This window comes from Agelaius phoeniceus, chromosome 1 (genome assembly GCF_051311805.1).
Source record: "Agelaius phoeniceus isolate bAgePho1 chromosome 1, bAgePho1.hap1, whole genome shotgun sequence".
NCBI classification, from domain to species: Eukaryota; Metazoa; Chordata; class Aves; order Passeriformes; family Icteridae; genus Agelaius; species Agelaius phoeniceus.
The window spans coordinates 6,862,497-6,885,882 of NC_135265.1; the positions used below are offsets into that span (position 1 = coordinate 6,862,497).

At 41.9% G+C, this 23,386-nt stretch overlaps 1 protein-coding gene across 5 annotated transcripts in view; it reads left to right on the forward strand.

The window, feature by feature from the left end:
- Positions 1-45: 45 nt before the first annotated feature.
- The window catches only part of GALNT11 (polypeptide N-acetylgalactosaminyltransferase 11), a 45,974-nt gene continuing 22,633 nt past the window's right edge, over positions 46-23,386 (forward strand). The window contains exons 1-5 of one of the 5 annotated variants that reach the window (XM_077189948.1): positions 7,052-7,106; positions 7,499-7,677; positions 15,845-16,177; positions 19,398-19,521; positions 20,880-21,046. In XM_077189948.1, coding sequence (XP_077046063.1) covers positions 15,883-16,177; positions 19,398-19,521; positions 20,880-21,046 — 586 coding nt within the window. In that variant the 5' untranslated portion in view covers positions 7,052-7,106; positions 7,499-7,677; positions 15,845-15,882. Of the gene's footprint in view, positions 217-7,022; positions 7,107-7,498; positions 7,678-10,790; positions 10,932-15,844; positions 16,178-19,397; positions 19,522-20,879; positions 21,047-23,386 lie in introns of those variants that run through there. The other 4 variants (XM_054633449.2, XM_077189836.1, XM_077189891.1 and 1 more) reach the window with 4 other exon arrangements.

A 23,386-nucleotide genomic window follows, 5' to 3' on the forward strand; every position in this document is an offset into this window, starting at 1 on the left:
CTGTCATGGCGGCGGCGGAGGAGGAGGAGGAAGAGGAGGAGAATGGGGAGGAGAAGGAGGAGGAGGCAGCGGTCACATGGCGCCAGCGCCGCCACAGCGGGCGCGGGGCGGGCGAAGGGGCGATGCCACCGCCGCGGTGAGTGCGGGGCTGTGCGGGACACGGGCCGCGCTGGCGGCGTGAGAGGAGGCGGCCCCGGCGGGGGAAGCGGCGCCGGGGTGAGGCGCAGCCTGGGGGGGGGCGGGTCGGGGTCAGCGGCGGCATCGGGCTCTCTGTGCACGGTGGTGCTCGGTCGTAGATTGGACTCGATGATCTCGGAGGTCTTTCCCAGCCGAATGGATTGTGTGATTCTGTTTTCCCGCCTGCCCTGAGGCAGCGGTTCCTGAGCCCCAGAGGCTGGTGCGGTGCGGGGCTGCCCTGGGCGAGGTGACAGCGGGAGCCTGACCCGGCCCTTGCTGGGGGCTCCTGGTTTACCCTGACCCCGGGGGGAGACCGAGGGGCTGCAGCGGGGTGTGCTACACAGGATGGGAGATAACGTAATTTCTGTTTCTTATACTCTTTGAATGCATGTGAGGGAGCAGCAGCAGCCCGCCTGCAGGTAGATTGAAACTCTGCAAATCTGACCCGAAATGCGAGGATCGCTACGTGTTGGTGTTGCTGGCGCTGCTCCGTTCATTGATTCGTTTGTAGGGCGAGGTCAGGCATTGCTTTTTGGAGCGCTGTGTGACCTCGTGAAGTATTAAAGCTTTCTTTCCTTTATGACTGGGAAATTTATTTTGAAACCGTTTCTTCCTTCTCCCCCCCGTCCTCCGCTCCCCCCTTGTTCTTCAGTATATACTTATATGCAACACTGAGGCTTCTCTCTTCCTTCTTGCAAATATGTGTTATTCTTCGTGGCTGGTCTCCAGCTCTTTAGTCAGTTCATTATTGCCATGTGGTATTTTTATTTTTTTGTCTGTATGTTAAAGCTTGTAAGGAAAGCTGTAGCAGAACATGCTGGAGCAAATGGACTGTCTCAAAGTTACCTGCAAGGCAGAATAAAAGTTCTCTGGTCCCTTGCTTGCAAGAAAATGGATCTGAATAAGCCACTCAAAGTCCTGTGCTGCTTGTAGTGGGGGGCTTAGCAGGTCAGAATTCCCTGCTGTAATGCGGTACTGGAAGCAAACATTGTGTTTAGAATCCACCTTTCCAGACAGCTGTTTCACCTTTGTTCACTTTGTCACAGGTGTTAGCCTTAAAACTGCTGTTGAAAGTAATTAGAACACTGATGCTCTCTATTACAGCATCTCTGCCAAGCTGTATCCTGAGTTGTTTTTAATATCAGTTGCAGGGCAGCTGCAGTACACCCTACAGGACTTGAATTATGTAATTAAAGTGCAGCCCCTACTCTTCCAAAGGAAAAAAAAGAATATCTCATGCCCTGGCTTAGTTGCTGTTCTGTAAACAATCAGTGTTTTCTCCATTTGGTCCAGAGTATTTGGAGCATTGCTTTCTGTTCAAGGGAAAGGTGAAATCTCTCAGTGCCAGCACAGTAATTGTGCAGGTAGGCAGGGTTGTTAGCACTCTGCTAACAGGCTGTTTTTCCCTGGAAAATGTATTTCAACATAAGATCAAATCCCTTCTTTCCTTAGAAAGAGTAGTCTGATAGTCTGCAAGTTACATTAAGTATTCTTGCATGCTTTATGAGCTAGGATCTGCTCGGGTTTTTTTTTTTTTTTCCTTTCCTATGGATGTCATCTTAATAGGAAACTATTCCTGGGTATCTCTGATTAGCTTAAGCTGATCCAAATGCAGACTGTGCCCAGGAAAGGATGGTACCAATCTCTTCCTGCCAGTATGTTTCTGCCATGCTACCCCATAGAGAACCTCCAAATATGTGAAATAGTCCAGCTGGGATTCCTAGGCCTCATTTTAGAACAGTGTAAATGTTCAGGTGGTTCCAGATAAGAGGCTTTTGATTAACAAGCAATTGGCCTCCCCTGGTAGAACTGTCTCTGAAGAACTGCATGCCTTCTGCATAAGCTTTTCCTCATCTCTGGGTAAGATAAGCTCCTGCAGAGTTTTAGGAGCTCTTCTGCAGCAGGGAAAGAAAGAAATAACAGTGCAGCTCTAATGAGCCTTCGTCTCCCAGCCTCAGATGAGGATGCCAGCAGGGGAAGTGGCATTTGTTCTGCTGGAAGAGACTCTGACTGCAGATTTCAGGGCCTGTGGCCTGGCTTCTCCTATCTAATCACATTCTCAGAGGATACAAATCAATACTGCATTATGCACAGGAGAAGCACTGGATAGAGTTTCTGAGAGGCTTCTGTGTGACTGTAGTTTATGAGAATGGGTGAGTCTGATCATTTTCATAGTGATGTAAAATAACAATAGGTGTGATTGAAGAACTTTAGGTGGCAGAAAGCCTGGAAACAGCAGGGCAAGGGGAATAAAGAGAAGTTATTGGTATTTTGAAAATTTAGCTACAGGAAATAGGCTTCCTCACAATAAGTGATGGAAACCTCAAGTTTTTACTGGTAGGTATAAGGTGTGCATGTGGTGTGGGTCACATGGATGAGGTTAGAAGTGTCTGAGTAGGTAGTAAAAGTAGGATTTGGGATTTTCCAGTGAGAAAGAACAAGGTACTGTGGGGTGACAAGAACAGAGGCAGGATGGTTCTTTGGTTCCATTCCTTGGCAGTCCTGTAGAATGGTTGCAATCAGAGCTGCCAGCAGGCTGAGTTTGGCACTGTAGCAGCTGTGTGTTGATAACTTGAAGTGGACAAGTAAAGTGAGACTTCCACTGAAAGGAAAATGTAAAACTTCCAAGATTACAATCATTCCTTTCTGTGACTTTTGTTTGTCAACTTCCTAAAAAGTTGCACCTGCCTGGTAGGTGATACTGCAGCTAAAGGTATCCCCAAAATCCAGCAATTTCCTTTGGTACCATTCATTTTGGAGAGATACTACTTGCTGTTACAGAGTAAAAGTATGTTTCTTGTATTTCAAGTGCAGAAATGAATTTGATTTTTCCTTCTCAAAAAGCATTACAGAGGTGAAGTCTGTTTGAATCCCTGTTAGAGTATGGGAGGAAGATAAACTGTCTTCTTATCAAGGGTTTCTTTTCAAAACATGTGGTGCTTTATGGAGATGGAAGCATCTGCTGGTGCAGCTACTGTGTTAATGTATGAAGTAGTGTCAGAGGTGAGGTCTGGGCTGTTCAAGCAGGGTTTTGCAGCAGGAGTGGAAGCATTTGTCCAGCTCTCTTTGTGGAAGAGTTGTGTGCATCCTTCAGCCACGTTCTAGCGTGTTTCCCATGTGAGTCAGCACTGTAAGAATTAGTGTAAATGTTCTGTTTGAAAACTCTGTAAAAACTAGAAATACACTGCAGCAGAAAAGGTAGAAAATTAGGAAGCTGATTGTACTGTTTCATTCAAAAATTGACTTCAGGCATACTAAATTTCTGATATTTTGGTGTAGAAACTTTTGAGCTTATTCCCTGAAATGTGAAAATATATTAAATCTGTAGATTAAATAACTGATGGTGTTACTGAAATGTGGAGCATGGATTAAAGTTTCTGTAAACATGTGTTGTTTTATGTGCTGTATCTCAGCCCTTTCCTGTGCAGTCTGGCTTGGCAGCCTGATCCTTTGCATGTTTGCAAGTGGAACTCAGTGCTCAGGGCTGAATCAGCTTTTCCACTGCTGATAGGGATTAGAGACCCCTGAGGTAGGATTTGCTGCTGCCTGCTCTGTGCTTTAGAGGGTGAACAAGAAGAAGTTGTGCAGGCCAGGGAGGAGTCCAGAGCTGCTCCCCCACAGTGCTCACAGGTCTTTGATGTCTTTGTGGCTCCAAGTTCAGCTGGGAGCAGGTGAGCCCTTGTGGTTTTCTGTCTCATGGCAGTAGTGGCATTGCAAGTTCTGTGTTTCTGAAGCTGGCTGGCACTGACAAGTTCTACCTTACCAGCTCTTCTACAGAGACTGTTCACATTTGTGCTCCAGCCTCCCTTGCCTTGGAGCAGACAAAAGCAATTCCTCTTGCTGCTCAGGGAGGAAGGAATATGTGCATGAGTGGTTGTCTGGGGGGCAACCGCCTGCCTGCAATAACTTCCTGTCATTCCCAAGACTTCAGCTACAGAGACACTGCACCATTTAAGAAGTCAGATTTTAAGTTGACAGGCTAAGCTAATAAACTTGCAGAGGCATGCTGAAAGGAAGGTACCTCAGTGAAGGGTTGCTATGTGCCAGACTGATTTAAGCAAATACTTGATGAATGTTAGAGGCATGTTCATGGAGGTCCTTTTAGTTTGTGTAAAACCATCCAAATGTTGCTTGGCTAAATGACACAGATTTTCTTGTGCAGACAAGAATTAAATTGGATGCTTTAAACCTTGAAGATGGCCTTAATTAAAACACAGATACTTTTCCAGGAAGCAGAAACTATCTTGTTTTGATTCAAAACCCTTATGAATCAATCTTTGTAGGTATTTTGACTATTTTGCCAGTACCTCAAGCATAACATCAAGAACAAAGAGTCCCACTGTCTCTAATGATACATCTCATATTTGTTCTTGAATATGGTTTCTGGAAGTATTTCCTTTAGTTTTCCATTTCCTGAAATACCTTAATTTTGTCAGTTAGCAGGAATCTCTTATCTCTGGTGTCAGCAGATGTTGAGACTCATCACCTATAAACCAGGAGATGGCCAAGTTCTGGATTGCACATTAACCTTCTGTGCAAGCAGACTGTTGGGAGGCATGGCTCCTACTGAAGTAGGAAAATGTATTTTTGATCTGCTATTCATTTTGTTGCAACATCCATGATTTCAACATCAAAATCCTGAGTATTTTTTCCTGTTAGAAACATTGGCAATAGATAAGTAGAAGAAAAGTGACCAAGAGGGGATGGAAAAGGAGTGGTCCACAACTCTTTCCTCAAAGGGATTTCGTGTGAGAAGGAAAGACTGAGTCTGTAAGATCACAGAGAAGGAATGAAAGACCAAGAAAATTAATTTTTGGCATAACTTGTAGAAGTTTGCTGTCCTTACACGCAATGCACAATCTGTTTCTTCTAGTGACTTGCTTTAATCCAACAATTAAGGTATTTTCCTTAATGCATGAGGAGAGAGCTGAGACATTGAGTTGCTGAGAATCTCAGCAAAATCCTGAGCAGAGCAAACACTTCAACCAGAGTGTTTCTTGGCTTGGTCTGGTACCTGTCCTGGTGCAGTCAGTGAGTTGAAGACAGAACACAAAGTAGGTTTATATCCTTAGGATTCCTCTCTTTTATTAATGTCTAGAGACATAGAGAGAAACCTGTGTGCAGAAAATCCTTTAAACTTTTGATGAGAAAATGAATCCAAAGCAAGAAGATTGCAAGGTCTTGGTTTATCTCAGAATTTCTTACTGGGGAAAAATGAAAGTTGCAAATGGCATGGATACTGTGGTTTGTGTGCTAAAGTTTGGAGTGAAAAACTCCAAGTGATGTTTGTTTCTGGACATGAGAAATGCAGGTGGACATTAATTTCAACTCATGCTTTTAGTATTTTTTTACTTCTGCTTTTTTTTAAACAATGGCCATTCCCATGAAACAACACAGAACATGGTACATTGAGGAAATCACTAAGATAGTGCTATCCTTAACAGCATGGAGAAGTGTAACAGGGTTCAGAACTCTGACCAGTTTAGCATGAGTTAAATATTTTCCTATTAAAGGCGATCTAGGGATCTAAACTGTAACTTGTTTTAACCTCACATCTAATTCTGGGGCTACGTTTCATCTATTGTTTCTATTTTGTTTGTTTGTGTTTAGTTTTTGTTGTTTGGGTTTTTTACACAAATAAATCCTTTTGCTTATATCACTTACTCATCTCCATAAAGATATTTGATTCTGAATTTTGAACCAAGTATTTTGATGTAAATTTCTGCCTATTGAAAAGGAAAACCATGCAGAAATAGAAATGAAGTAGATTTGTATGATTTGTGGGGAGTAGGCACGAAGGTCTAGGAATTCTGTGATCTGAGGCTGCAGGAAAAGGTGCAATGTAACATTAAGGCAGTTTCCAACTCTCTAGTACAAATAGTAACATAATTGCAGCCGTTTTGCATTTGATACATGTTCAGGTGGGGTCTCTGGAAGTTCCCAGTGTGAGTTGGCAGATGTCTTTTGTGGATTTTTTTTGTATCCAGCTGTTGATACCAGTCTGAGTTCTGCACAAGTGGATGGTGAATGTCTTCTGGGAGCTACTGCAGAACCTGTGCCAAGGGCAGTTTCCATGGCTAGCAAGGAAACCAGTCTGTTTTAAACCTGGCTTTCACAGGTTTAAAACAGACTGGTCAACCCCACTTTTTACCACTGTCCCACTCAAAAGTCCTTCAGTGAGTCTGGTTGACAGATTCGCTGCCAGCTTTTTTTTTTTTTTTTTTTTTTTTTTTTTTCAGGAGGGTTGCACAAACAAGGCCTGAATTTTTTTTTTTTTTTGGTCAATTTTTTTTTAAGAATTAAAAAATGTGTTTTCACTTTCCTAGTAAAAGACTGGAAAAAAAGCCCAAAGCACTTCTGATGAAAATTTCTGAAAATTAACAGAAAACATACCTAGAAAATTTCTGTTGAAATGTGGGAGTCTTATGAAGTTCCTAGGGATTTGGAAAATGAGAACTAAGGGAATATTCATACAACTTAATGATCATTTTCTCTAGCATTACTGTGGTCTAGTCATGAGGGAGAGTGTTACTGATTGATTATGTGAGTGATAGGAAAATGACCATATGTATATTGCTAAATCCATGGATTGATAGATGGATCATGCATCAGCTGAAAAAAACATAATAAAAGAGCTGTGGAAAATAATTACAAACAGAAAAAGATATTGCTGATTTTGGGGCAGTGAATGCAGCCAAATGAGTATATGCAGCACTGGTGTCCTCAGACCCATCCAAACTGGGCTGTTTTCCTAGAGGAGCCCGTGCCTGTTGCCCCATTCCCAGGCAGGACTTGCAAGCCACAAAGTGTTAAGTTTCTGGCTCAGCGGTTCATTGTTCACTGGCAATGAAGACACCGCGGCTGCTGCAGTCAATGTGCTCTCCCTGTGTAACCTTGCTCTGCTTCAGTGCCGACTCTTCTGGAAAAAGGTGAGGGTTCTACAGTTCAGCTCTTCCTGTAGAAGTGCCATAATCGAATTATTTTGCGTAAATCTGCATTTTTTGTTGTTATTTTGGTGAGCTTTGCAGACATAAAATGTGAGGAACAGCTAAGCAGATTTTAAACATTTAGAAAAGGTATTAAGCAGCTTATTTGTGTGTAGTTGACCTTGTAAGCTCTCTTACATTCTGCATTTGTATATTGTGCCGAAGGGTTGTTAAACTATTATTTAGATGCATGGATCTTTAATGTGAGAGAGATGCAATGAAGAACAACTTGTGGGGTGTTTAACCTTGCTGTTTTCTAAGCTCTGTGAAGAAGGAAGGGACTGTATTACAAAATGCATTGCAGCTTTCTTTGGAGACTTTGTGGCTTCTTTCAGAGCTGGTTTTATTGATGAAAATAAAATCTTGCTGTTCGAATTAGAAGAAAGTATTTGTCAGCAACAAGAAAGGCTGAAGGTATTTTTAGGACTCGGGGAATGGCATGACATGGATTTGTGAGCCAGATGGCTTAAAGGAACATCCAGCCCAGCAGCCTGAGCGTTTGTCAGGGGGATAGGTAAGAATTTCTTTCTTATAACTGTGCTTTGGGAAATAAAAAGCTTTTTTTTGAGGGGAATGAGGACACTGCAGCAGCATGAAACTGTGTACTGTGTAGCATTTACTTACCCAGAACTGAGAGCTGGGATTTTGGGAAGCTTGTATTTCCAATCCAATAGTTCTTGTTTTCTCTAATCAGGCTGCACTATTATGTTACTTTTCTTGATGCAATGTTGTACCACTGGTTGTAACTAAACCTGGTGTTATTTTCAGCTGTTTGTTAACATGAGATCCTGAGTTTAAAAAGTTTTTCTTTCCAAAACTTGTAACTGTTTTTTCCATTAAAATTGTGTCCTTAAATTAGAGCCCTCATGAGATACTCTCACTTCATGGAGTGGAGCAATATATGGGGAGAAAGGAATCCTTCATCAATTAGGGAAAAACCCAATATGTTTTGTTGTTGACAAGAAGTGGAAGATGTTACTGCAGAAGATACTTGAACATTTCTTTTAGGGTGCTGTTTATTTTTTTTCTTTGAAATGGAAGTGGATAAAGGAGGAATTTCACATTCTTATTATAAAAAAGCTAAAGTGTTTGCATACACTCTGGAATGGCAGCCTGCTAAGTAAAGCTTTTTTACTGGAGTTGAGAAATTCCAAAAAGCTTGATAAGCAAATTTATGTTCCTAGAGGAGGCATTTCAATGTGTAGTTCACAGATTTGAAAATGATGCTATGCAATATTTAGACATCTCTGGTTAAAGCCCAAAAACTGAAATACAAATCATATATGAGTGAGTCATTTGACACTGGAAAAATAGTGAGAGCTGAGAACATAAAGACTTAATAAGATAAATTTTTAAATTTGTCCTAAAACACTTAAAGCTTTTCAGACTTCATATGCTCAGAGTACAGTTTCATAGATCTTCAACAATTCATGCAACTAAGGCAACTATGTGCCTTTCTTTATCTTTAAAATATAATGAATATTATTGGTATTTTAAGATTATCTGTAAAGTGTTGCTCAAGATTTTGTATTCATTCCAGGATGATTTATTTTAGGTGGTATGACATGGATTTGTATATCTGTGCTGAAATGACTAAACTGTTGGCTCTCAAAGCTTTGGAAGTTGAATTTAGAAGGGACTTGCTGAGGCTAATTAAAAATAGATGTTAATGTGTCATCTCATTAAAATGAATGGGAACAGTGGTCTTATGCAAGACCACTGTGGTCCACAGGATATCTCTGTGAATGAGTGTTGGTGTGACTGAACATTAACATGATTTTACATTCGTCTTTTTTAGTTCTTTCTTTCTCCTACCTTGCACCTCGCTAACTAGCCTGGGTCTGTTTTCTTGGTAACATCCCTGTAGGTAGCAACAGGCTGCTATTTTAGTTCTCATCCCAAAGCTGTCTCTTCTGCAGGCTGAAGGAGCCCAGCATCCTCAGTTCTCACAGGGCAAGTGTTCCAGCCTGTCACCACCCTAGTGGCCTTTTCCTGATCCCACTCCAGTTTCCTGATGTCTGTCTTGTACTGGCAAGTCCCTCCCTGGGTGCTGTCCCTGCCTGTGTCACAGGGAGCTGAGGAATGGCACCCCTGGCTCAGCTGCCTGTGCTGCTCTGGGTCCATCCCTGACTCCCCTTGCTGCAGGGCTGTGCTCTGGCTCAGGCTTAGCCAGGCCTTGGCTGGTCCTTGTCTGCAGAGCTGTTCCTCAGGCTGTGCCAGCAGCCCCAGAGTTGGTCTGCCCCAGGTGCAGCACTTGGCATTTGTCCCTGCTGAGTGATTTAGGTTCCTGTAGGCCCAACCTATCTTTACATAAGTGGTTAACTGCCTGCATTCTGTCAAAAAAGCCACTTAATTCATAAAGTGCAATCACCTATCCCTCTGTAAGGTCAAAAATTAGTAGTGGTTTTTAATTTAGAACAAACTGGTAGGTTTGATCCAATTTAGTGATAAATCAGTCCTGTAGGAAGGTTTTCAAAGAAGGAGTTAAATTGGCTTGGTGTTTAGATTCTGAGGCACATGAAACACTTTTATTTGGAAATGTCTATTACTTTTGCTCTGACTGAATGTTGCTCCTAGTGATGTGTGTTGGATCTGAAGCAAAAGCTGCCCGAGGTCTCCCTTTCTCATCCTGCTGGTCTATTAACTGTGACTTTCCCTGAAGAGAGAGATTCTTATGGAAAGGTTGCCTGGAAAAAAAAGAATTCTTTTGCAAGTGCAGAAGGTGTGTGAATGGCATCTCTGTATGATGAGTGTGTCTTACTGCAGTACAACTTCTTCCTTATCTGGCCTCTGTTCATTGCACTGTTAATGCTGTTGTTTGATGATGATTCAGCCAGTAAATTGGAAAGCCTGTTCATGGGTAGCTATAATATCTTGGAGGCCAAGAAATGTAGGAAGGGTTAAGGCTATTAAATGAGCAAAGTTGCATTCATAAGTAGTGTTGGTTTATATTCTTGTGTTCTGATCTCCCCAAGGAATAAGAAAGTAAAAATGAGAAGCATCTATAGAAAGTCATGCAGCAAAATATCCTAATACTCTGTAGAAAGATCAAGTAGTTTAATGATTTTTTGTTGTTGTTTTTTGGTAGAATGCTCCTTAGAAATAAAGATTATACACATCTGTTCCATTCCTCAATGTAGTTCCAAAATACACAGGTAGTCTTGCAGGGGACCTGAGTAGTATGAGTTGAGTATCTGTCTTTTCCTGTTTTTGTTTTTTTTTTTTTTAAAGAAAAGCTGTTCTTGGAAAGATTTCAAGCAGACTTTAAGGTTTTCTCAAATAATTTTTACTCCTATTTTAAAAATCTTGAGGTTAGTCTGATCCTCTGTTTGACCTCTGACAAACATGAGTTCTGGCACAGTTATGAAATATCCACTCATACGGTGTGTTTACCAAACTGTTGAGGTTAATCCAAGCAGATGTCAGTGCTTAAGCAGTGGCAGGTCATAGAGTCTGTAGCAAATATTGCTCTTCAAGCCAAAATATTGTGGATTGTGGTTGACATTTTTTGCTTCCTTTAAAAATATCCAAGGCCAACACATTGGGCCAGTGTTACTGAGAGCTGCACAGGTTACTAACAACAAACCCTCCTGGGCTGTGGGGGGAACACAGTTCTATCTTTGTTGGGTCAGTTATTAAATGAATGTAAATATTCCTGGGCTTGATGTATGGAATAAATGTCATGGTGGTGCTGTAAGGCTGCCAAAAGAAGCTGCTGTGACATGAAAAGCCTACTGCACAGTGAGTATTGCAGCTCAGCTCTGGCAGGTGGGCTCCTGGAGAGTTTTTCAGCTCTGTGATTGATTGAATTTAAGAGACTTTTACTGAGTTATTCATATTTAACCTTTAGAGTTCTCTTAAAAAAAATCAATTATTTACTACTTGTTCAAGGAACTGAGAATTCTGTGCTGGAATTTGTGGAAATCAGAGAGCAGTATTTTACTGGCATTTCTGGTATGTGGGTCTGCAAACTCAGTTCCAAGGCTTTGCCAAAGGAAAACTGTCATGCAATAAATATATGGCAGTCAAAATAGAGCAACAAGAGAGACACTGAAAGGCTGAATATTTGGTTAGAAATTCTCAGAATACTGTTCCTTTCAGTCTTGGTCTCTTCTGAGCTGAAGCTGATGGAGGCAGCTTCTAAGATAGGGTTTTTGTAATTTCCTGATGTAGGAGATGCTGCCACCTTGGATGATTTGTGTTTGTTGTGTTCAAGTGTCTCTGGATTCCTGAGTACACCAGAGTGAACAGCCCTGCACTCCATGCATCTCTAGGGCATGGGAATGAATGCCTGTAAAATACTTCAAGGTGTTTGCATTTATTACTTGCTCTGGAAGCTCCTATCTTGCCAAGGGAAAGGAAATGCCTTCTGTTTATTCTGGATGTTCTTTATTACTTGAGTTTTTGGAAAGAAGAATTGTTTGAGGTGGTTGTTATTTTTACTTTTGGCAGCTGTGCTGCTTTTCAGAAGTGAAGGGGAGATGCATGATAGACCCTCAAGTCTAGCCTCTTTCCAGGAAAATTTGTGAGGAGCTGTATTGTGAAACATTTCTTCTTGCTACGTTTAAATAATGGATTATTCTTTTGTGGCATTTAGTATTTTTGCTTGAACTTGAATAAATAAATAGAAGAGGGTTTTAACTGTACTGTCCAAACAGCAATTTATTGGTGACTGGACTCATTGTTACAACATTGCAAAAGTGAAAATTATTCTTATGAGCCCGTTGGTTATCTGAATTCTGCAGTTCTGCTTTTTTTTAAATTTCAGTTGTCTCTGTCTTAACTGTTCAAACCTGCCAGCTGTGCTTGCATTAGCAAAGCTTTAGGCTGTTGAGTTAAAAATATATATAATCTGTTTTTTCATGCAACATATATCAGGGCTGAGAAAGATCCTAATACTTTGGATTTGAAAGGCATGTCCTTTGCATCTCCTGTATTCAGGAACAGGTTTTCTCTGTTTAAGGGGACAAAAAGGTGAGGAAGAAATGAAGAATGGTTTGGCTTTGCTTAAGTTTCAAAATCCTCCTTGGAGAAACCAAGTGGGAGAGGATGGATGTTTAAGACACTCATCAAGATATTACGACCATCCATAGGCTGAGGCAGTTATTGGGTAAATTGGCAAAATATATTTCCTAGAAGACTTCACAACACTGGAGAGGAAAGGAGATTGGACAGAGAAAGGCTTTTATTCACTGTGTCTGCATGGAAGGGGTTCATGGATAGGGAGATGGCTGAGGTAAGAATCAAGGGCTGTGTCAGGCTCTGTGAACTGAATGTTTCCTCCTTGTGCCCAGCTGCAGTCTCCTCTCCTTCTTCCTCTGCACTTATCAGAGTGATTATTTTTTGTTGCACACTGAAATGAGTGGAGGGATTCTTGTTTCTTGGTATATTGAGGAGGGCAGAGATACATTTGTGTTACTGTGCTTTGTATGCATAGAGGTGTAGGGCTAGAAAGGTTCTCTTCGTTCTTTAGGGCAGATCCCAAGCAGGACTGATGTAGCTGAAACTTGGAAACCTCCTCTGGCCTAAAACACATCTTTAGAAGGCAATCAATTTAAAACTGTCTAAAACTGGAATGTGCAGCTCTGACACAGATCATGAGTCTGCTTAAATGGTGGAAATGGTTGAAATCCAAAGGACAGGGTTTGTGTAAATACATATGTGTTGGTGAATAAAATAAACTAATTAGCCTCAATGTACTTTTCATACACAGGGTTAACTTTTTTTTTTCCCTGTTCTGCCTTCAGAATGTTCTGCATAGTGAGTCTGTATTTTCCTGCCAAATAAATTACCAAATGTCTTGGTTGAATAGCAAGGTACTGAATGGGCACAGGCTGTGCATTGTGGAGATTCTGTCATTTGATTTAAATGCAGTATTTCAACATCTTTATCATTTTACAAAATGACAGAATAGTGAAGGAGAGGAAAAGAAGGTGAAGCAGATCTAGCAAAGATCAGGTGGAAATAATACTTGGTTTATTTAGCTTTGGTTTGCATTGATTACTTTTGTAGCAGTAGCCAAGCATGAGCTTTTAGCTTGGTTAGAGATGGAAGGGATGTACAGCAGTGTCCTCACTCTGGTGATTGGTCCTTTATCCCTTCCTCTTTAATCTGTGTGTGCCTGATGGCAGTCACAGCAAACTTTACCCTTGCTGTGGCTGGAAGTGCCACAGCAGTGGGTGTAGCTCTGAGCTGTGAAAGAGATGCAAGGAACTATGGAAATATTTAATCCATGAGGAATTCTGCTCTATGTGCCTGTCTTTTGTTACCAGAGATAGAATAGATTGTTTTTTCTGTGCAAGCTGCAGTGTAGATGTATCCTTAAACAACTCTGCAATGAGAAGGTTCCTTCTCTGTTATAGTAATTTTTATCTTGCTAGGACAGCTCTGTTCCCAAGTGTCAGTGCATGTTAGGATTGTCCATCTGTGTTACCATAGTGAATGGAAAAACACCTCTAGCAGTTTTTGAGGAGCAGTATGTTAGGCTTGGACAAATCTTACTGCAGATGACCTTCTGGTGGCCATGCAAAAAGAACCTGGCAAGGACCCAGATCCTCTTTTATGGAGAAGCATTAATTGTCTGCAGAATGCTGAGCAAGAAGAATTATTATAATGAGAGGATATAAGTGTTTGTCTGCTCCTGCTCCTCTGCAGCCTCACATGCTTGTTCTGAGCCAAGGTTCACCCTGGTGTGCTTGTGTTAGCACAGGGCATGAGCACTGGGGATTGGTCATCTCTGCTTCTCTAACTGGGAAACATATTCTGCTAGCAAAAAGGAGGATTTTCTTCAATCATTTCTGCCCCAGGGTGTTTGATGTCTGCCTAATTTAATGGCCTTGCAGTTAAGCAGTGAGATTTCTGTGTGACAGTGTTAGAGAGAGCCTGTTTCACAGAGGGTGCAATTCATCTGTATGCACAGGGTCAGCCTGAGATTTAAACCCTCTCTAAGACCTTCTTAGGCTCCTTGGGCTCAACTGCTCTGTGGATTGTTGCCTTGCAGAAGTGAGGGCGTTTGACATGGTAAGAACAATGGGTGAATTATTTTTGAGGAGGGTGGGTTTTGGTTTTTTGCTTTGCTCTGTGGATGTTTTATTCTGGGGAGATGATGACCTGCTGCAGTCTGGGAAAATGTAAGCTTGAATTTTGACATGTATTCTTTTTGGATGCAAATCACTAAGGACTCAGAATTACATTGCCAAAGTAAATGGTGTGTTTATAATGTTCTTTGGGATCATTAACAGCTTCTACCTTTGTTTTATAGCTTCCCATATTGAGAAGGAATCATTTGTTTGTACTCAGAAATGTTCTGATTTGTTCTTTGCCAGACTGACCTGAAAACTCCTGGTAGTTTCTGACTTTTTGAGTAGTTTGAAAAATATATCAGCATAAATGATTGACTCCTAGCCCAGTATTTGTTTTCTTAAAATAAAAGTTTTGCTAATTAAAAGGTGATTAAATTATTTCCTGACTTTTTGTTACTGTGCAAAGACTTTGTTTCGGTTTGGTAGTGATGAAAGAAATCAAATTCTTTGAGTCAGCGTTTTTCCCCCTCAGTTTGAGGAACTGATCTGTATAGTTTTTAAGGCACGTGGGTTTTTTTTGTTAGTGTGTGTGGGGGCTTTGTGTATTGTTTGGAGGTTTTGTTTTGGTTGGTTTTGTTTGGTCTCTTTTGCAGGGTGGGGGAAGGGTGTTGAACAACTTTTAGATTTGGGGAACTCCAGAAAGTTTACCCAGCTCTTCTGGCCCATAAGTAAAATATTTTCACCAGCTTCACTTCACAGTTTTGCTTATGCAGTATGGCTTTAGGGAAATTGTCTTATGGATGTCCAAAGTAAAACTCCAGTCTGGGTTGCTCCCTTCCAGCTCTAGATGGGCTTCTCCTTCAAGGAATATGAAAGCTTTTCTGGAGTCTGCAGAGGCCTGGAGGAACCCAGAAAATTACCTTCAAGCTTTTCCTTCTTTTCCTGTCCCATCTGTCTTCTTTCTGTGGAGAAGATTATCTGTACATGTGACTGTCTTGGTGCTGTGTGTTGTTCAATTGCATCCCACGTTTTCGGGAACTCCTGGGATGTTCATGAGGGCTGTTCTTAAATTTGGGGCAAGCAGAACTGAACCACATAGGTTTTTTGAATCTATGGTCTCTCATTCTATGCTTTAGGATAGGATCTGAGCTATGAAAATGGATACACATGGACCTACTCTTGGGCTACTGGCTCAGAGTAGCCCTGCTTGAGCAAGGGGGTTGGACAAGGTGACCTCCAGATGTCCTTTCCAGCCAAAACAGTTCAGTGAAGAATCAATTCCCTGTGTAGATGTATTTAATTATATAGTTATATGTTTAATTCAAGGCAGGAGTGCTAGAAATATATTGTTATGGAACAGAGATAATTATATAACTATTCTGAGGGAAATTAATAAATTTTACCTTTAATTGTGGTGTGTCACTGGGCTCTTAGTGATTGTTTGCTCCATATTTTAAAGCAGTGGTATCCACATTAAATGTGAAAACTGGTCATGTTTACTTTTTGAATGGGAGAGTTAAAAGGGATTTACTTCTTATGGTCTGTGCCTGAAGTTTAAGCTCTAAATCATTTAATGAAGGAGTAACCTATTGAATGTATTTTGCATTGTATCAGGTAGCAGGCAGCACTCTCAAAATGAGTGTTTTCACTCTTTTCCAGGTAATTGAGAATGGGCCCTCAAGGATGCTGAGTCTACAATGGGAAGTGTCACACTTCGCTATTTCTGCTATGGCTGCCTCTTCACATCCGTGACCTGGACACTTCTGCTCTTTGTTTATTTCAACTTCACTGAAGAGAACCAATCCTTCAAGAATGTGCCCATCAAGGGGCTGGAACCTCAGAGGCCATTCCCAAAAAAATTCTACCCCCGTTTTACACGGGGGCCAGTTCATGTACCTGAATTGCAACAGAAAGAGAGTAAGATAGGAAACTCTTTTGGAAATCATATCCAGGATCCAGTTAAGGGGGAGATAGAATTCTCTCCTGAAATGGGTAAGTGGTTTTTAGTGTTGGTGACAAACTTAGTAAAACAGGAGAAATGAGATTTTGGGTTTTTTTACAGAATACTCTATCAGGGGAAAGTGTATAATGAAGAAGTTTTGTTTGTTAAAATGCAGGTGATACTCATGGCTCTCTTCATTAGGAATTACTTGAAATTTATTCTACAGTGCTTAATCCAAAATACATCTAACATTTACATCTATGCTGTGTAAGTTCTGATGAATACTGGGTTCCAGCAGGGTCTGCCCTTGATGTAACTAAATCTTGCTTTTGGAAGGTTCAGTGTGTGCTTGTTTCATATCTTACTCCTGTTTTAATTGGGCTCAAATACATAGGCCCTAATTAGCTACAGAGAAACTGTACTTATATGCAGTAATTAAAAATGGCATGATATCAATGAACAATGAGAAGGACCTGTTGATTTGGAGAATGTGCTTGGAGTATAACTTAATCTACAAGAAATGCATGTGGGACAAACTTGCAATGCAAGATTGAGATGGCAATGGTTAGAGCCACATCCTGCAAAGGTCTGGATGTTTCACTGGAGCATGTTTCATCAATGAGGTGGTTTTGTTTTGTGTTCCAAAATAAAATGCTTTGTGTACTCTAGTGCTTACAGCATATTCACTGCTGGGTTTAGATGTGCAAACAGGCACATTGTGTACTGGCTTGAATCTTGGTTTGAGTCTGGAGGCAGAAGTGTTGGGGTATTGGCTTCTGCTGCTGCTTTGGGAAATACAGCACAGAAATAAACCTTCATAGCCAGGGTTTAATGCTCTGATCTCAGTGAAGTGCCCTGTCATGACTGTGGACAAATGGTGAATCATGAGCTTTGTGAGTTTATAGAACTTACCCAACTCAGAAAGTGAAGTTTGGTAATTAGAATGAATGTTAGAAAAATGGCAGTTCATGTTGCCCTGTGGCATCACAAGTGTTTTTCAGTTCACTGCAAAAAGCCTGAGTGCCAAGTGAGGTGAAGGCTAGTCCAGACGTGGCCATTTCTTTCCAACTATTCAGTCTGGGCCAGGAAAGAAATGGAGCTTTTTAACTGAGAAGTCCTTTGATCTTCAAACCAAGTGACTGGTTTGGTTGGTGAAAGCCAAGGGGAGTTGCAGTGCCAGGATAAATTCTACAGGAATCATCAGGAGACAGCTCTTAGGACGAGGTGTTGTAGGAAAGGGTTTCCTGAAGTCTATCTAGAGGAGAACAGTGATAAAAACAAAAGCAAAAAATAAAAAAGTGAAAAGAAATTTGGTGTATGATAGTCAAAATCAAACTGTCATCTGGTAGGTCAGTCTGTCTTTTCTTTTTTCGTTAACCTGTGAGAGCCACATAACACTGCTGAAGTAAAGCCTAAACTGAGGTTTTGATTGCAAGCCCCTTGTTTTCCAAGGGCTTCTATCTGCTGTTTGAACTGAAATCATTCAGGTCCCCTTTATCTCACAGATATCACTACCCAGCACTTCCCACTTGGTCCTGCTCAAATGTCAGGGCATTTACTCTTGAGCTGTTGGACAGTGCAGCTGCATTGCCATTGCTGAACTCAGGACTAAAAGCCACAGGGTGGTAAATGTGAATGGTGGGAATGTGGATGGAATTCCCTCCTGAACGTTGCCTGGTACCTGTGGGTAGACTTTGGCATTAAGACACAGCTGTGCTCCAAAGGCCCAGATGGATTACTTGTTTTGAAGCTTTTTTTCCATTTCAAACTTTTAAAATTACTTCTCTTTTGTGTTTAACTCAATTCATTTTCTCCAGGCTTGAGCTCAGCTGACTTTTGCATAGCTAGTGAAAACTGGAGAACATGAGAGACAGGCTGAGAGCATTGAGTTTATTCTGCCTCAGAGAGAAGGCTGAGGGGTGAGATTTTATTGCTGGCAGCAGCAGCTGAATAGGGAGCTGCAGGGAAGATGGAGGCAGACTCCTTCCAGAGTTATAACAAGAAATTGGAGCAAGGGCATTTCAGTTATGGAAGAGGAAAAACATTTTCAGTGTGATGGTGTCAATTGCTCGAACAGGGAAATAAGAGGTTGTAGAATTGCCCTCTTTGGAGATACTGAAGGCTTTCAAAACTTAACTGTGTTGGTTCTGGTTCCTCATTTAGCTGGACCTGCACTTGGGAAGGAGATTGGACCAGGTGTCCCTTTCAAAACATATTTTCCTGGAAGTATGGTATCATGTGAATGAGGAACCCTCTTGTTAACTATTTTCTGCAGATTTTGAATGATATGGAGATGATAGGCAGGGTGAAAGGAGACAACTTACATGATCCTTGCTCACTTCTTGTACTGAAATTTCAGTAAAATTGCCTGTGTAGTTTGATAATAACTACACATAAGAGGTGACAGGCATCTCATTCTGTGCAGCCAGCTGAATAGAGACAACAGAAACGAATCACTCTGCTACCTGAATTGTTGCAGAAGTGGCTGGAGGCACAGGTGGTGGCAGACACCAGCTGTCTCTCCCTCATGGAGTTGTGTGAAGTGCCACAATGTTTTGGTTCACCCTGGTGAACAGCTCAGTGAGAGGAGCCCATGGCACTGAGTCAAGGCAGGCAGGATGGCATTGAAAATTTCATCTTGCCTTAGAGCAGTGTCCCAATACCAGCAGTTACTTCTGCCATGCTTAGTAACAGTTGCCAGTTCTGCTAAAATAAGCAATAAACAGCAGCTCTGCTGGTGTTTTACTTGCTATCAAAGTCCCAGGTGAGATAAACAAAAGTTTACAGTTCTTGTATAACTGTTTTTGTTACCACGGACTTCAGAACTGCATGAAATAAGAACTGCTATTGTGAGGATTTTCCTACCATTTTAAATGTATTTCCTCACTCAAAAATCCCATTTCACACCTGTCACCTGTAGGGATAGATGCTGATTCATTGTGTGCCAAAGTCTATCCTCTGTTGCTTGTTTGGTGTTGGTTTTAGGTGGTGCTAAGAATTAGAGGCCATATGAGTGAAGGGAGGCAATAAACACCATGGAGCCAGCAATCTTTGGAGAAGGATTTAATTTTATTACAGCTGCAAGGGCTCATAAGTGCTGCCTGTTTGTGAGAGGGAGCAGAAATAGTTGCACAAATACATGCTTTGCAAAACCAGAGGGATTTTCAAGAGCATAATGTGTTTTAGAAGAGGTTAAGGGTTTCAATCCTTGATTTCTTTCAAATGATGTTTTTGAGCCTTTTAGCTGATCTTGGCATGCTCCTTTTGCAGGAATGATTTTTAATGAAGAAGATCAGGAAGTGAGAGACTTGGGCTATCAGAAGCATGCTTTCAATATGCTTATCAGCAATCGACTGGGATACCACAGGGAGGTGCCTGACACAAGAGATCCAAAGTAGGTGCTGATTTTTGGAGAGAACGTGGTGTAGTTTCATAGCTCAATGACTTGTTACACCTGATGCAGTATTTAATATTTTTGGTATTTTGGTATTTCTGTCATACACTGTTCCATCCCCATGTGTTGCTGAAGGCAGATTTTTCAGCTATTTAACAGGAGTGCTTGAAGTTAGGATTTCTATTCTTGGGTCTTTTCTATCTTTTTTTACTGAATATTGTTTCTGGAGATGCAATTTTTTTTTTGGTCAGCTGCTAAAGGTATATGATAGGTTGTGCACTGCTCTGAATATTTTCTATTAAACAATAGATATTTTTCTATAATCTCTCTGGTGCATATAGGGGGGGAACAACTCCCTCTGTAACAACAATGAAAACTCCAAACACTGAAAAATAAATAAACTTGCATAAATTTTCTAGTGATTTCTCTGGTGTGGGTGAATGTAATGAATTATACTTGCTGACTGTTTTTCCCAGAATTGAGCTCATTCTAGGTAAATGAAAGCTTTTCTTCTATACTTCTGGGTTTTCATTTATAATTTCTTATTTTTATTGGATCCCCCTATGCCTGGCACCTTCATATGGCATTAATCTATGATAGTTGGCCCTATTAGAAGTAAGGACGAGATTTGAAAAGAAGAAGAAAGAATGATCTTTTGCTTTGAGTGGGATTCATCTTGCAGATTAAGATGCTTAGATAACTGCTTGTTAGTCAGTTGTCTCTGCTTTTGTTATAATTAGCAGAGATCCAGTCAGTGGAGTTAATGAAGCATGCAGAGCTCTTCAGCTGACAAAACACACTTGACAGCCTTAGGGTGAGCTGAACACTATTTAGACTGCACTGACAGCAGTGACTAGACTTAAGTGTCTTAATCTGCCCTCTGAATCCCAGTGTTGGTTGTGTAAATAGGTATTTAGCACCAGTGGAGGTTTTCTGGGCTATCCAACTCTGTCTCCAGCAGCTGGCCAATAAAGCTGTGGTATTTTTGTGGGCCTCATGTCATATATGAGTTATCTGAGCTACCTGAGGGTACTAGACTGTGTTTTGACAGCTGAAACAAGCCCTCACTGTCTTAATTTTCTGTCTCGAGGATCTCTGGTTCTTACTTCCACCTCAGTGCATGGCATCCTCTATTTCCTAACAAGCAGCAGAGTTAGCTATGAGTCTGTGTTATGTGGAAAATCATTTACTATGCTGAGCCCTCCTATAGCTGTTACACGTCTGGGATCATTATGTTCACGTTAGGGGTTCCTCCTACACATTTAATGTTTGCCTGTTACTTAGGAAGTTTCAGCAGTGACCCAGCCCTGTGGAAACCCCTCTGTAAATAGTGCCAAAGACTCTGTTCCTGTTTGCAGATGCAGAGAGAAGTCCTACCCTGCTGACCTTCCCTCTGCCAGCGTTGTGATTTGTTTCTACAACGAGGCGCTCTCTGCCCTGCTGCGCACGGTGCACAGCGTCCTGGACCGCACCCCTGCCCACCTCCTGCACGAAATCATTCTGGTGGATGACAACAGTGAACTGGGTGAGAGACTCTTAGGAATGTTACCCCCCTGGGCCTTCCTGTGCTTTATTGACTGTTCAAAGTAAATTGTGGAAGTCATGATGCAAAACCAATTTGTACTGCAGCCCATCACCAGAGTGCCAGCTAGTAGAGATGTGTGGTGTCCTGAGATGGCCAAGGTGACAGCCTCTTTGCCACTGGTGCCATTTTACTGAGATGGTGTCCTGAGATGGCCAAGGTGACAGCCTCTTTGCCACTGGTGCCATTTTGTGGGATCTCAGCACATCGTTCCCGATGTCCAGAGATGCCAGGAGAACCCTTGGGGGTCTCGAAAACCCTGGAATGTTGCCAAGAGTGTTTGGTGGCTTGATTTTGATCCATCCACAGAAGTAACAAGAGTCTGAGGACAAGAGAATCACTTTAGAGTACAAGGTGTAAAAGAGACACATTTAGAGGGTGAGATATAGACTTTAAGGTTTTTGGTACAGGGGAGTTATGGAGACAAGATGGAGGGATCAGGGTGTGTCTTGTCCTTCTTCTTTCTTCTTCTTGTCCTCCATCTCCTGTGATGATGTTGGCACTTAGAGATTGGTTTATGGTGAAGGTGCACTTGCTAACATGGGCGAAAAGCATTGGGAAATAAAGGTAAATATTGTATACGTAGGTTTTAGTATAAAAAGACATGACCGCCCCGTGGGTGGTCAGAGAGTGCCTGTGACTGCTTGCAGATCAGACCTCTATTGGGCAGACAGAAAAATTTTGTAGATAAGAAATAATAAACAACCTGAAGACCGAAAAACTGAAGAGTCCAGACTCGTCCTTTGCATCGTGCCCACCAAAGAACCACTCTACCCGTGTCGGGGCAGAGACAGACAGCCGGACCTGACACCATTTTACTGATGAGCTTTGTATCATCCAGGCTTTAACATTCAAAATCAGGTTTTGAAGCTAATAATCATAGAATCAAAGAATGTTATGGGGCTGGAAGGGACCTTAAAGATCATCTAGTCTCAACTCCTAGTGCCATGGGCAGGGACACTTCCTGCTAGATCAGGTTGCTCAAGGCCCTATTCAACCTGGCCTTGAATTCTTCCAGGGATGGGGCTTTCCTGGACAACCTGTTTCAGTGTCTCACAAACCTCACAGTAAAGTATTTCTTCTTAATATCTAACCTTACTTTTCCCTTTTTCAAATGGTATTCATTACTCCTTATGCTGTCACTACAGTTCCTGGTGAGTCCCTCTCCAGCTTCCCTGTAGGGTTCCTTCAGATACAGAAGGTTGCAATGAGATCTCCACACAACCTTCTGTTCTCCAGGCTGAACAGCCCCATTTTCCCCTGCCTTCACAGGGGAGGTGCTCCTCTCTTACCTTACCTCTTGCACACACTGATGAGTGGGGGTCATGGAGCAGCTGTTTATAGTTTGGGTTTTCTTAGCAGTTCTTTGCTTAGGCTGCTCAGGTGCTCAGAGCAGGTGACAGAGAGGCCACTGCTCGCTGTGCATGCATCTGAAAGGAGCTGGAGGCGCTCCCGGCTGCAGCCTTGCTGAGGCACGATGGAAACAGCGCCGTGTTTTGTCCTTGCTCAGCACTCCGGACCGCCTGGGGCCGGCGCTCTGCGTGGCTCTCCAACAGCCTCTTGTGGCCGCTCCGGGAGCCGCTGTCCTGGCTCTGGCAGCAGCCCCTGCTCCTGCAGGCGTGGAGGGGCCCTGCAGGGGTAGATCCTGCAGAATTGCTTTGCTCCTGTTGAAGGATTGCTGTTTTTTCTCTGGATTGACAGACAAGGCAGAGACAGACACGCAATTCAAGCATGGCCCTCGAAAAGCCTTTCATTTTGGCTCTTCAAAAGCCAAATGCCTGTTGAGGAATGTGCTAGCATAGCAGTTCTTGCCAGCATGACTGTGCAGGTTCCCTGCTCACCTCTGTTCAAGTCCACAACTTCTTGCATTTTAAAAATGTTTTTTTAGATTGCATTTTTATTTAATATATATAATTATAGCTCCCTCGGTCTCATTGTTTGGTTTCTGGTTTAAGGTCTCACTTGCTCTAAGAGACTGATCAGATATGTCTGGTGTAGAATGGCATTCTCTTGTTATGCTGGAAGTCGATTTCTCTGAGGTCAGATCAAATGTCGAGATACAAGAGAGAACAAAGATCAAACACTGTTCTTTGCTGATAATAATGTGTAGTAATTAAAAGCTTGTTTTGTTTTGTGTTTTGGGAGCATATGCCTTGCTATAAAGTGTCTTGTGCAATTTGTTGTGTATTCAGAGCTTGCCTTATTTCAAAGCTCAGTCTTCTGAATGTAAGGATGCATTTGATTGGTGCCTGTGTTGAGGCAGTAATACCATCACTCTTCTGG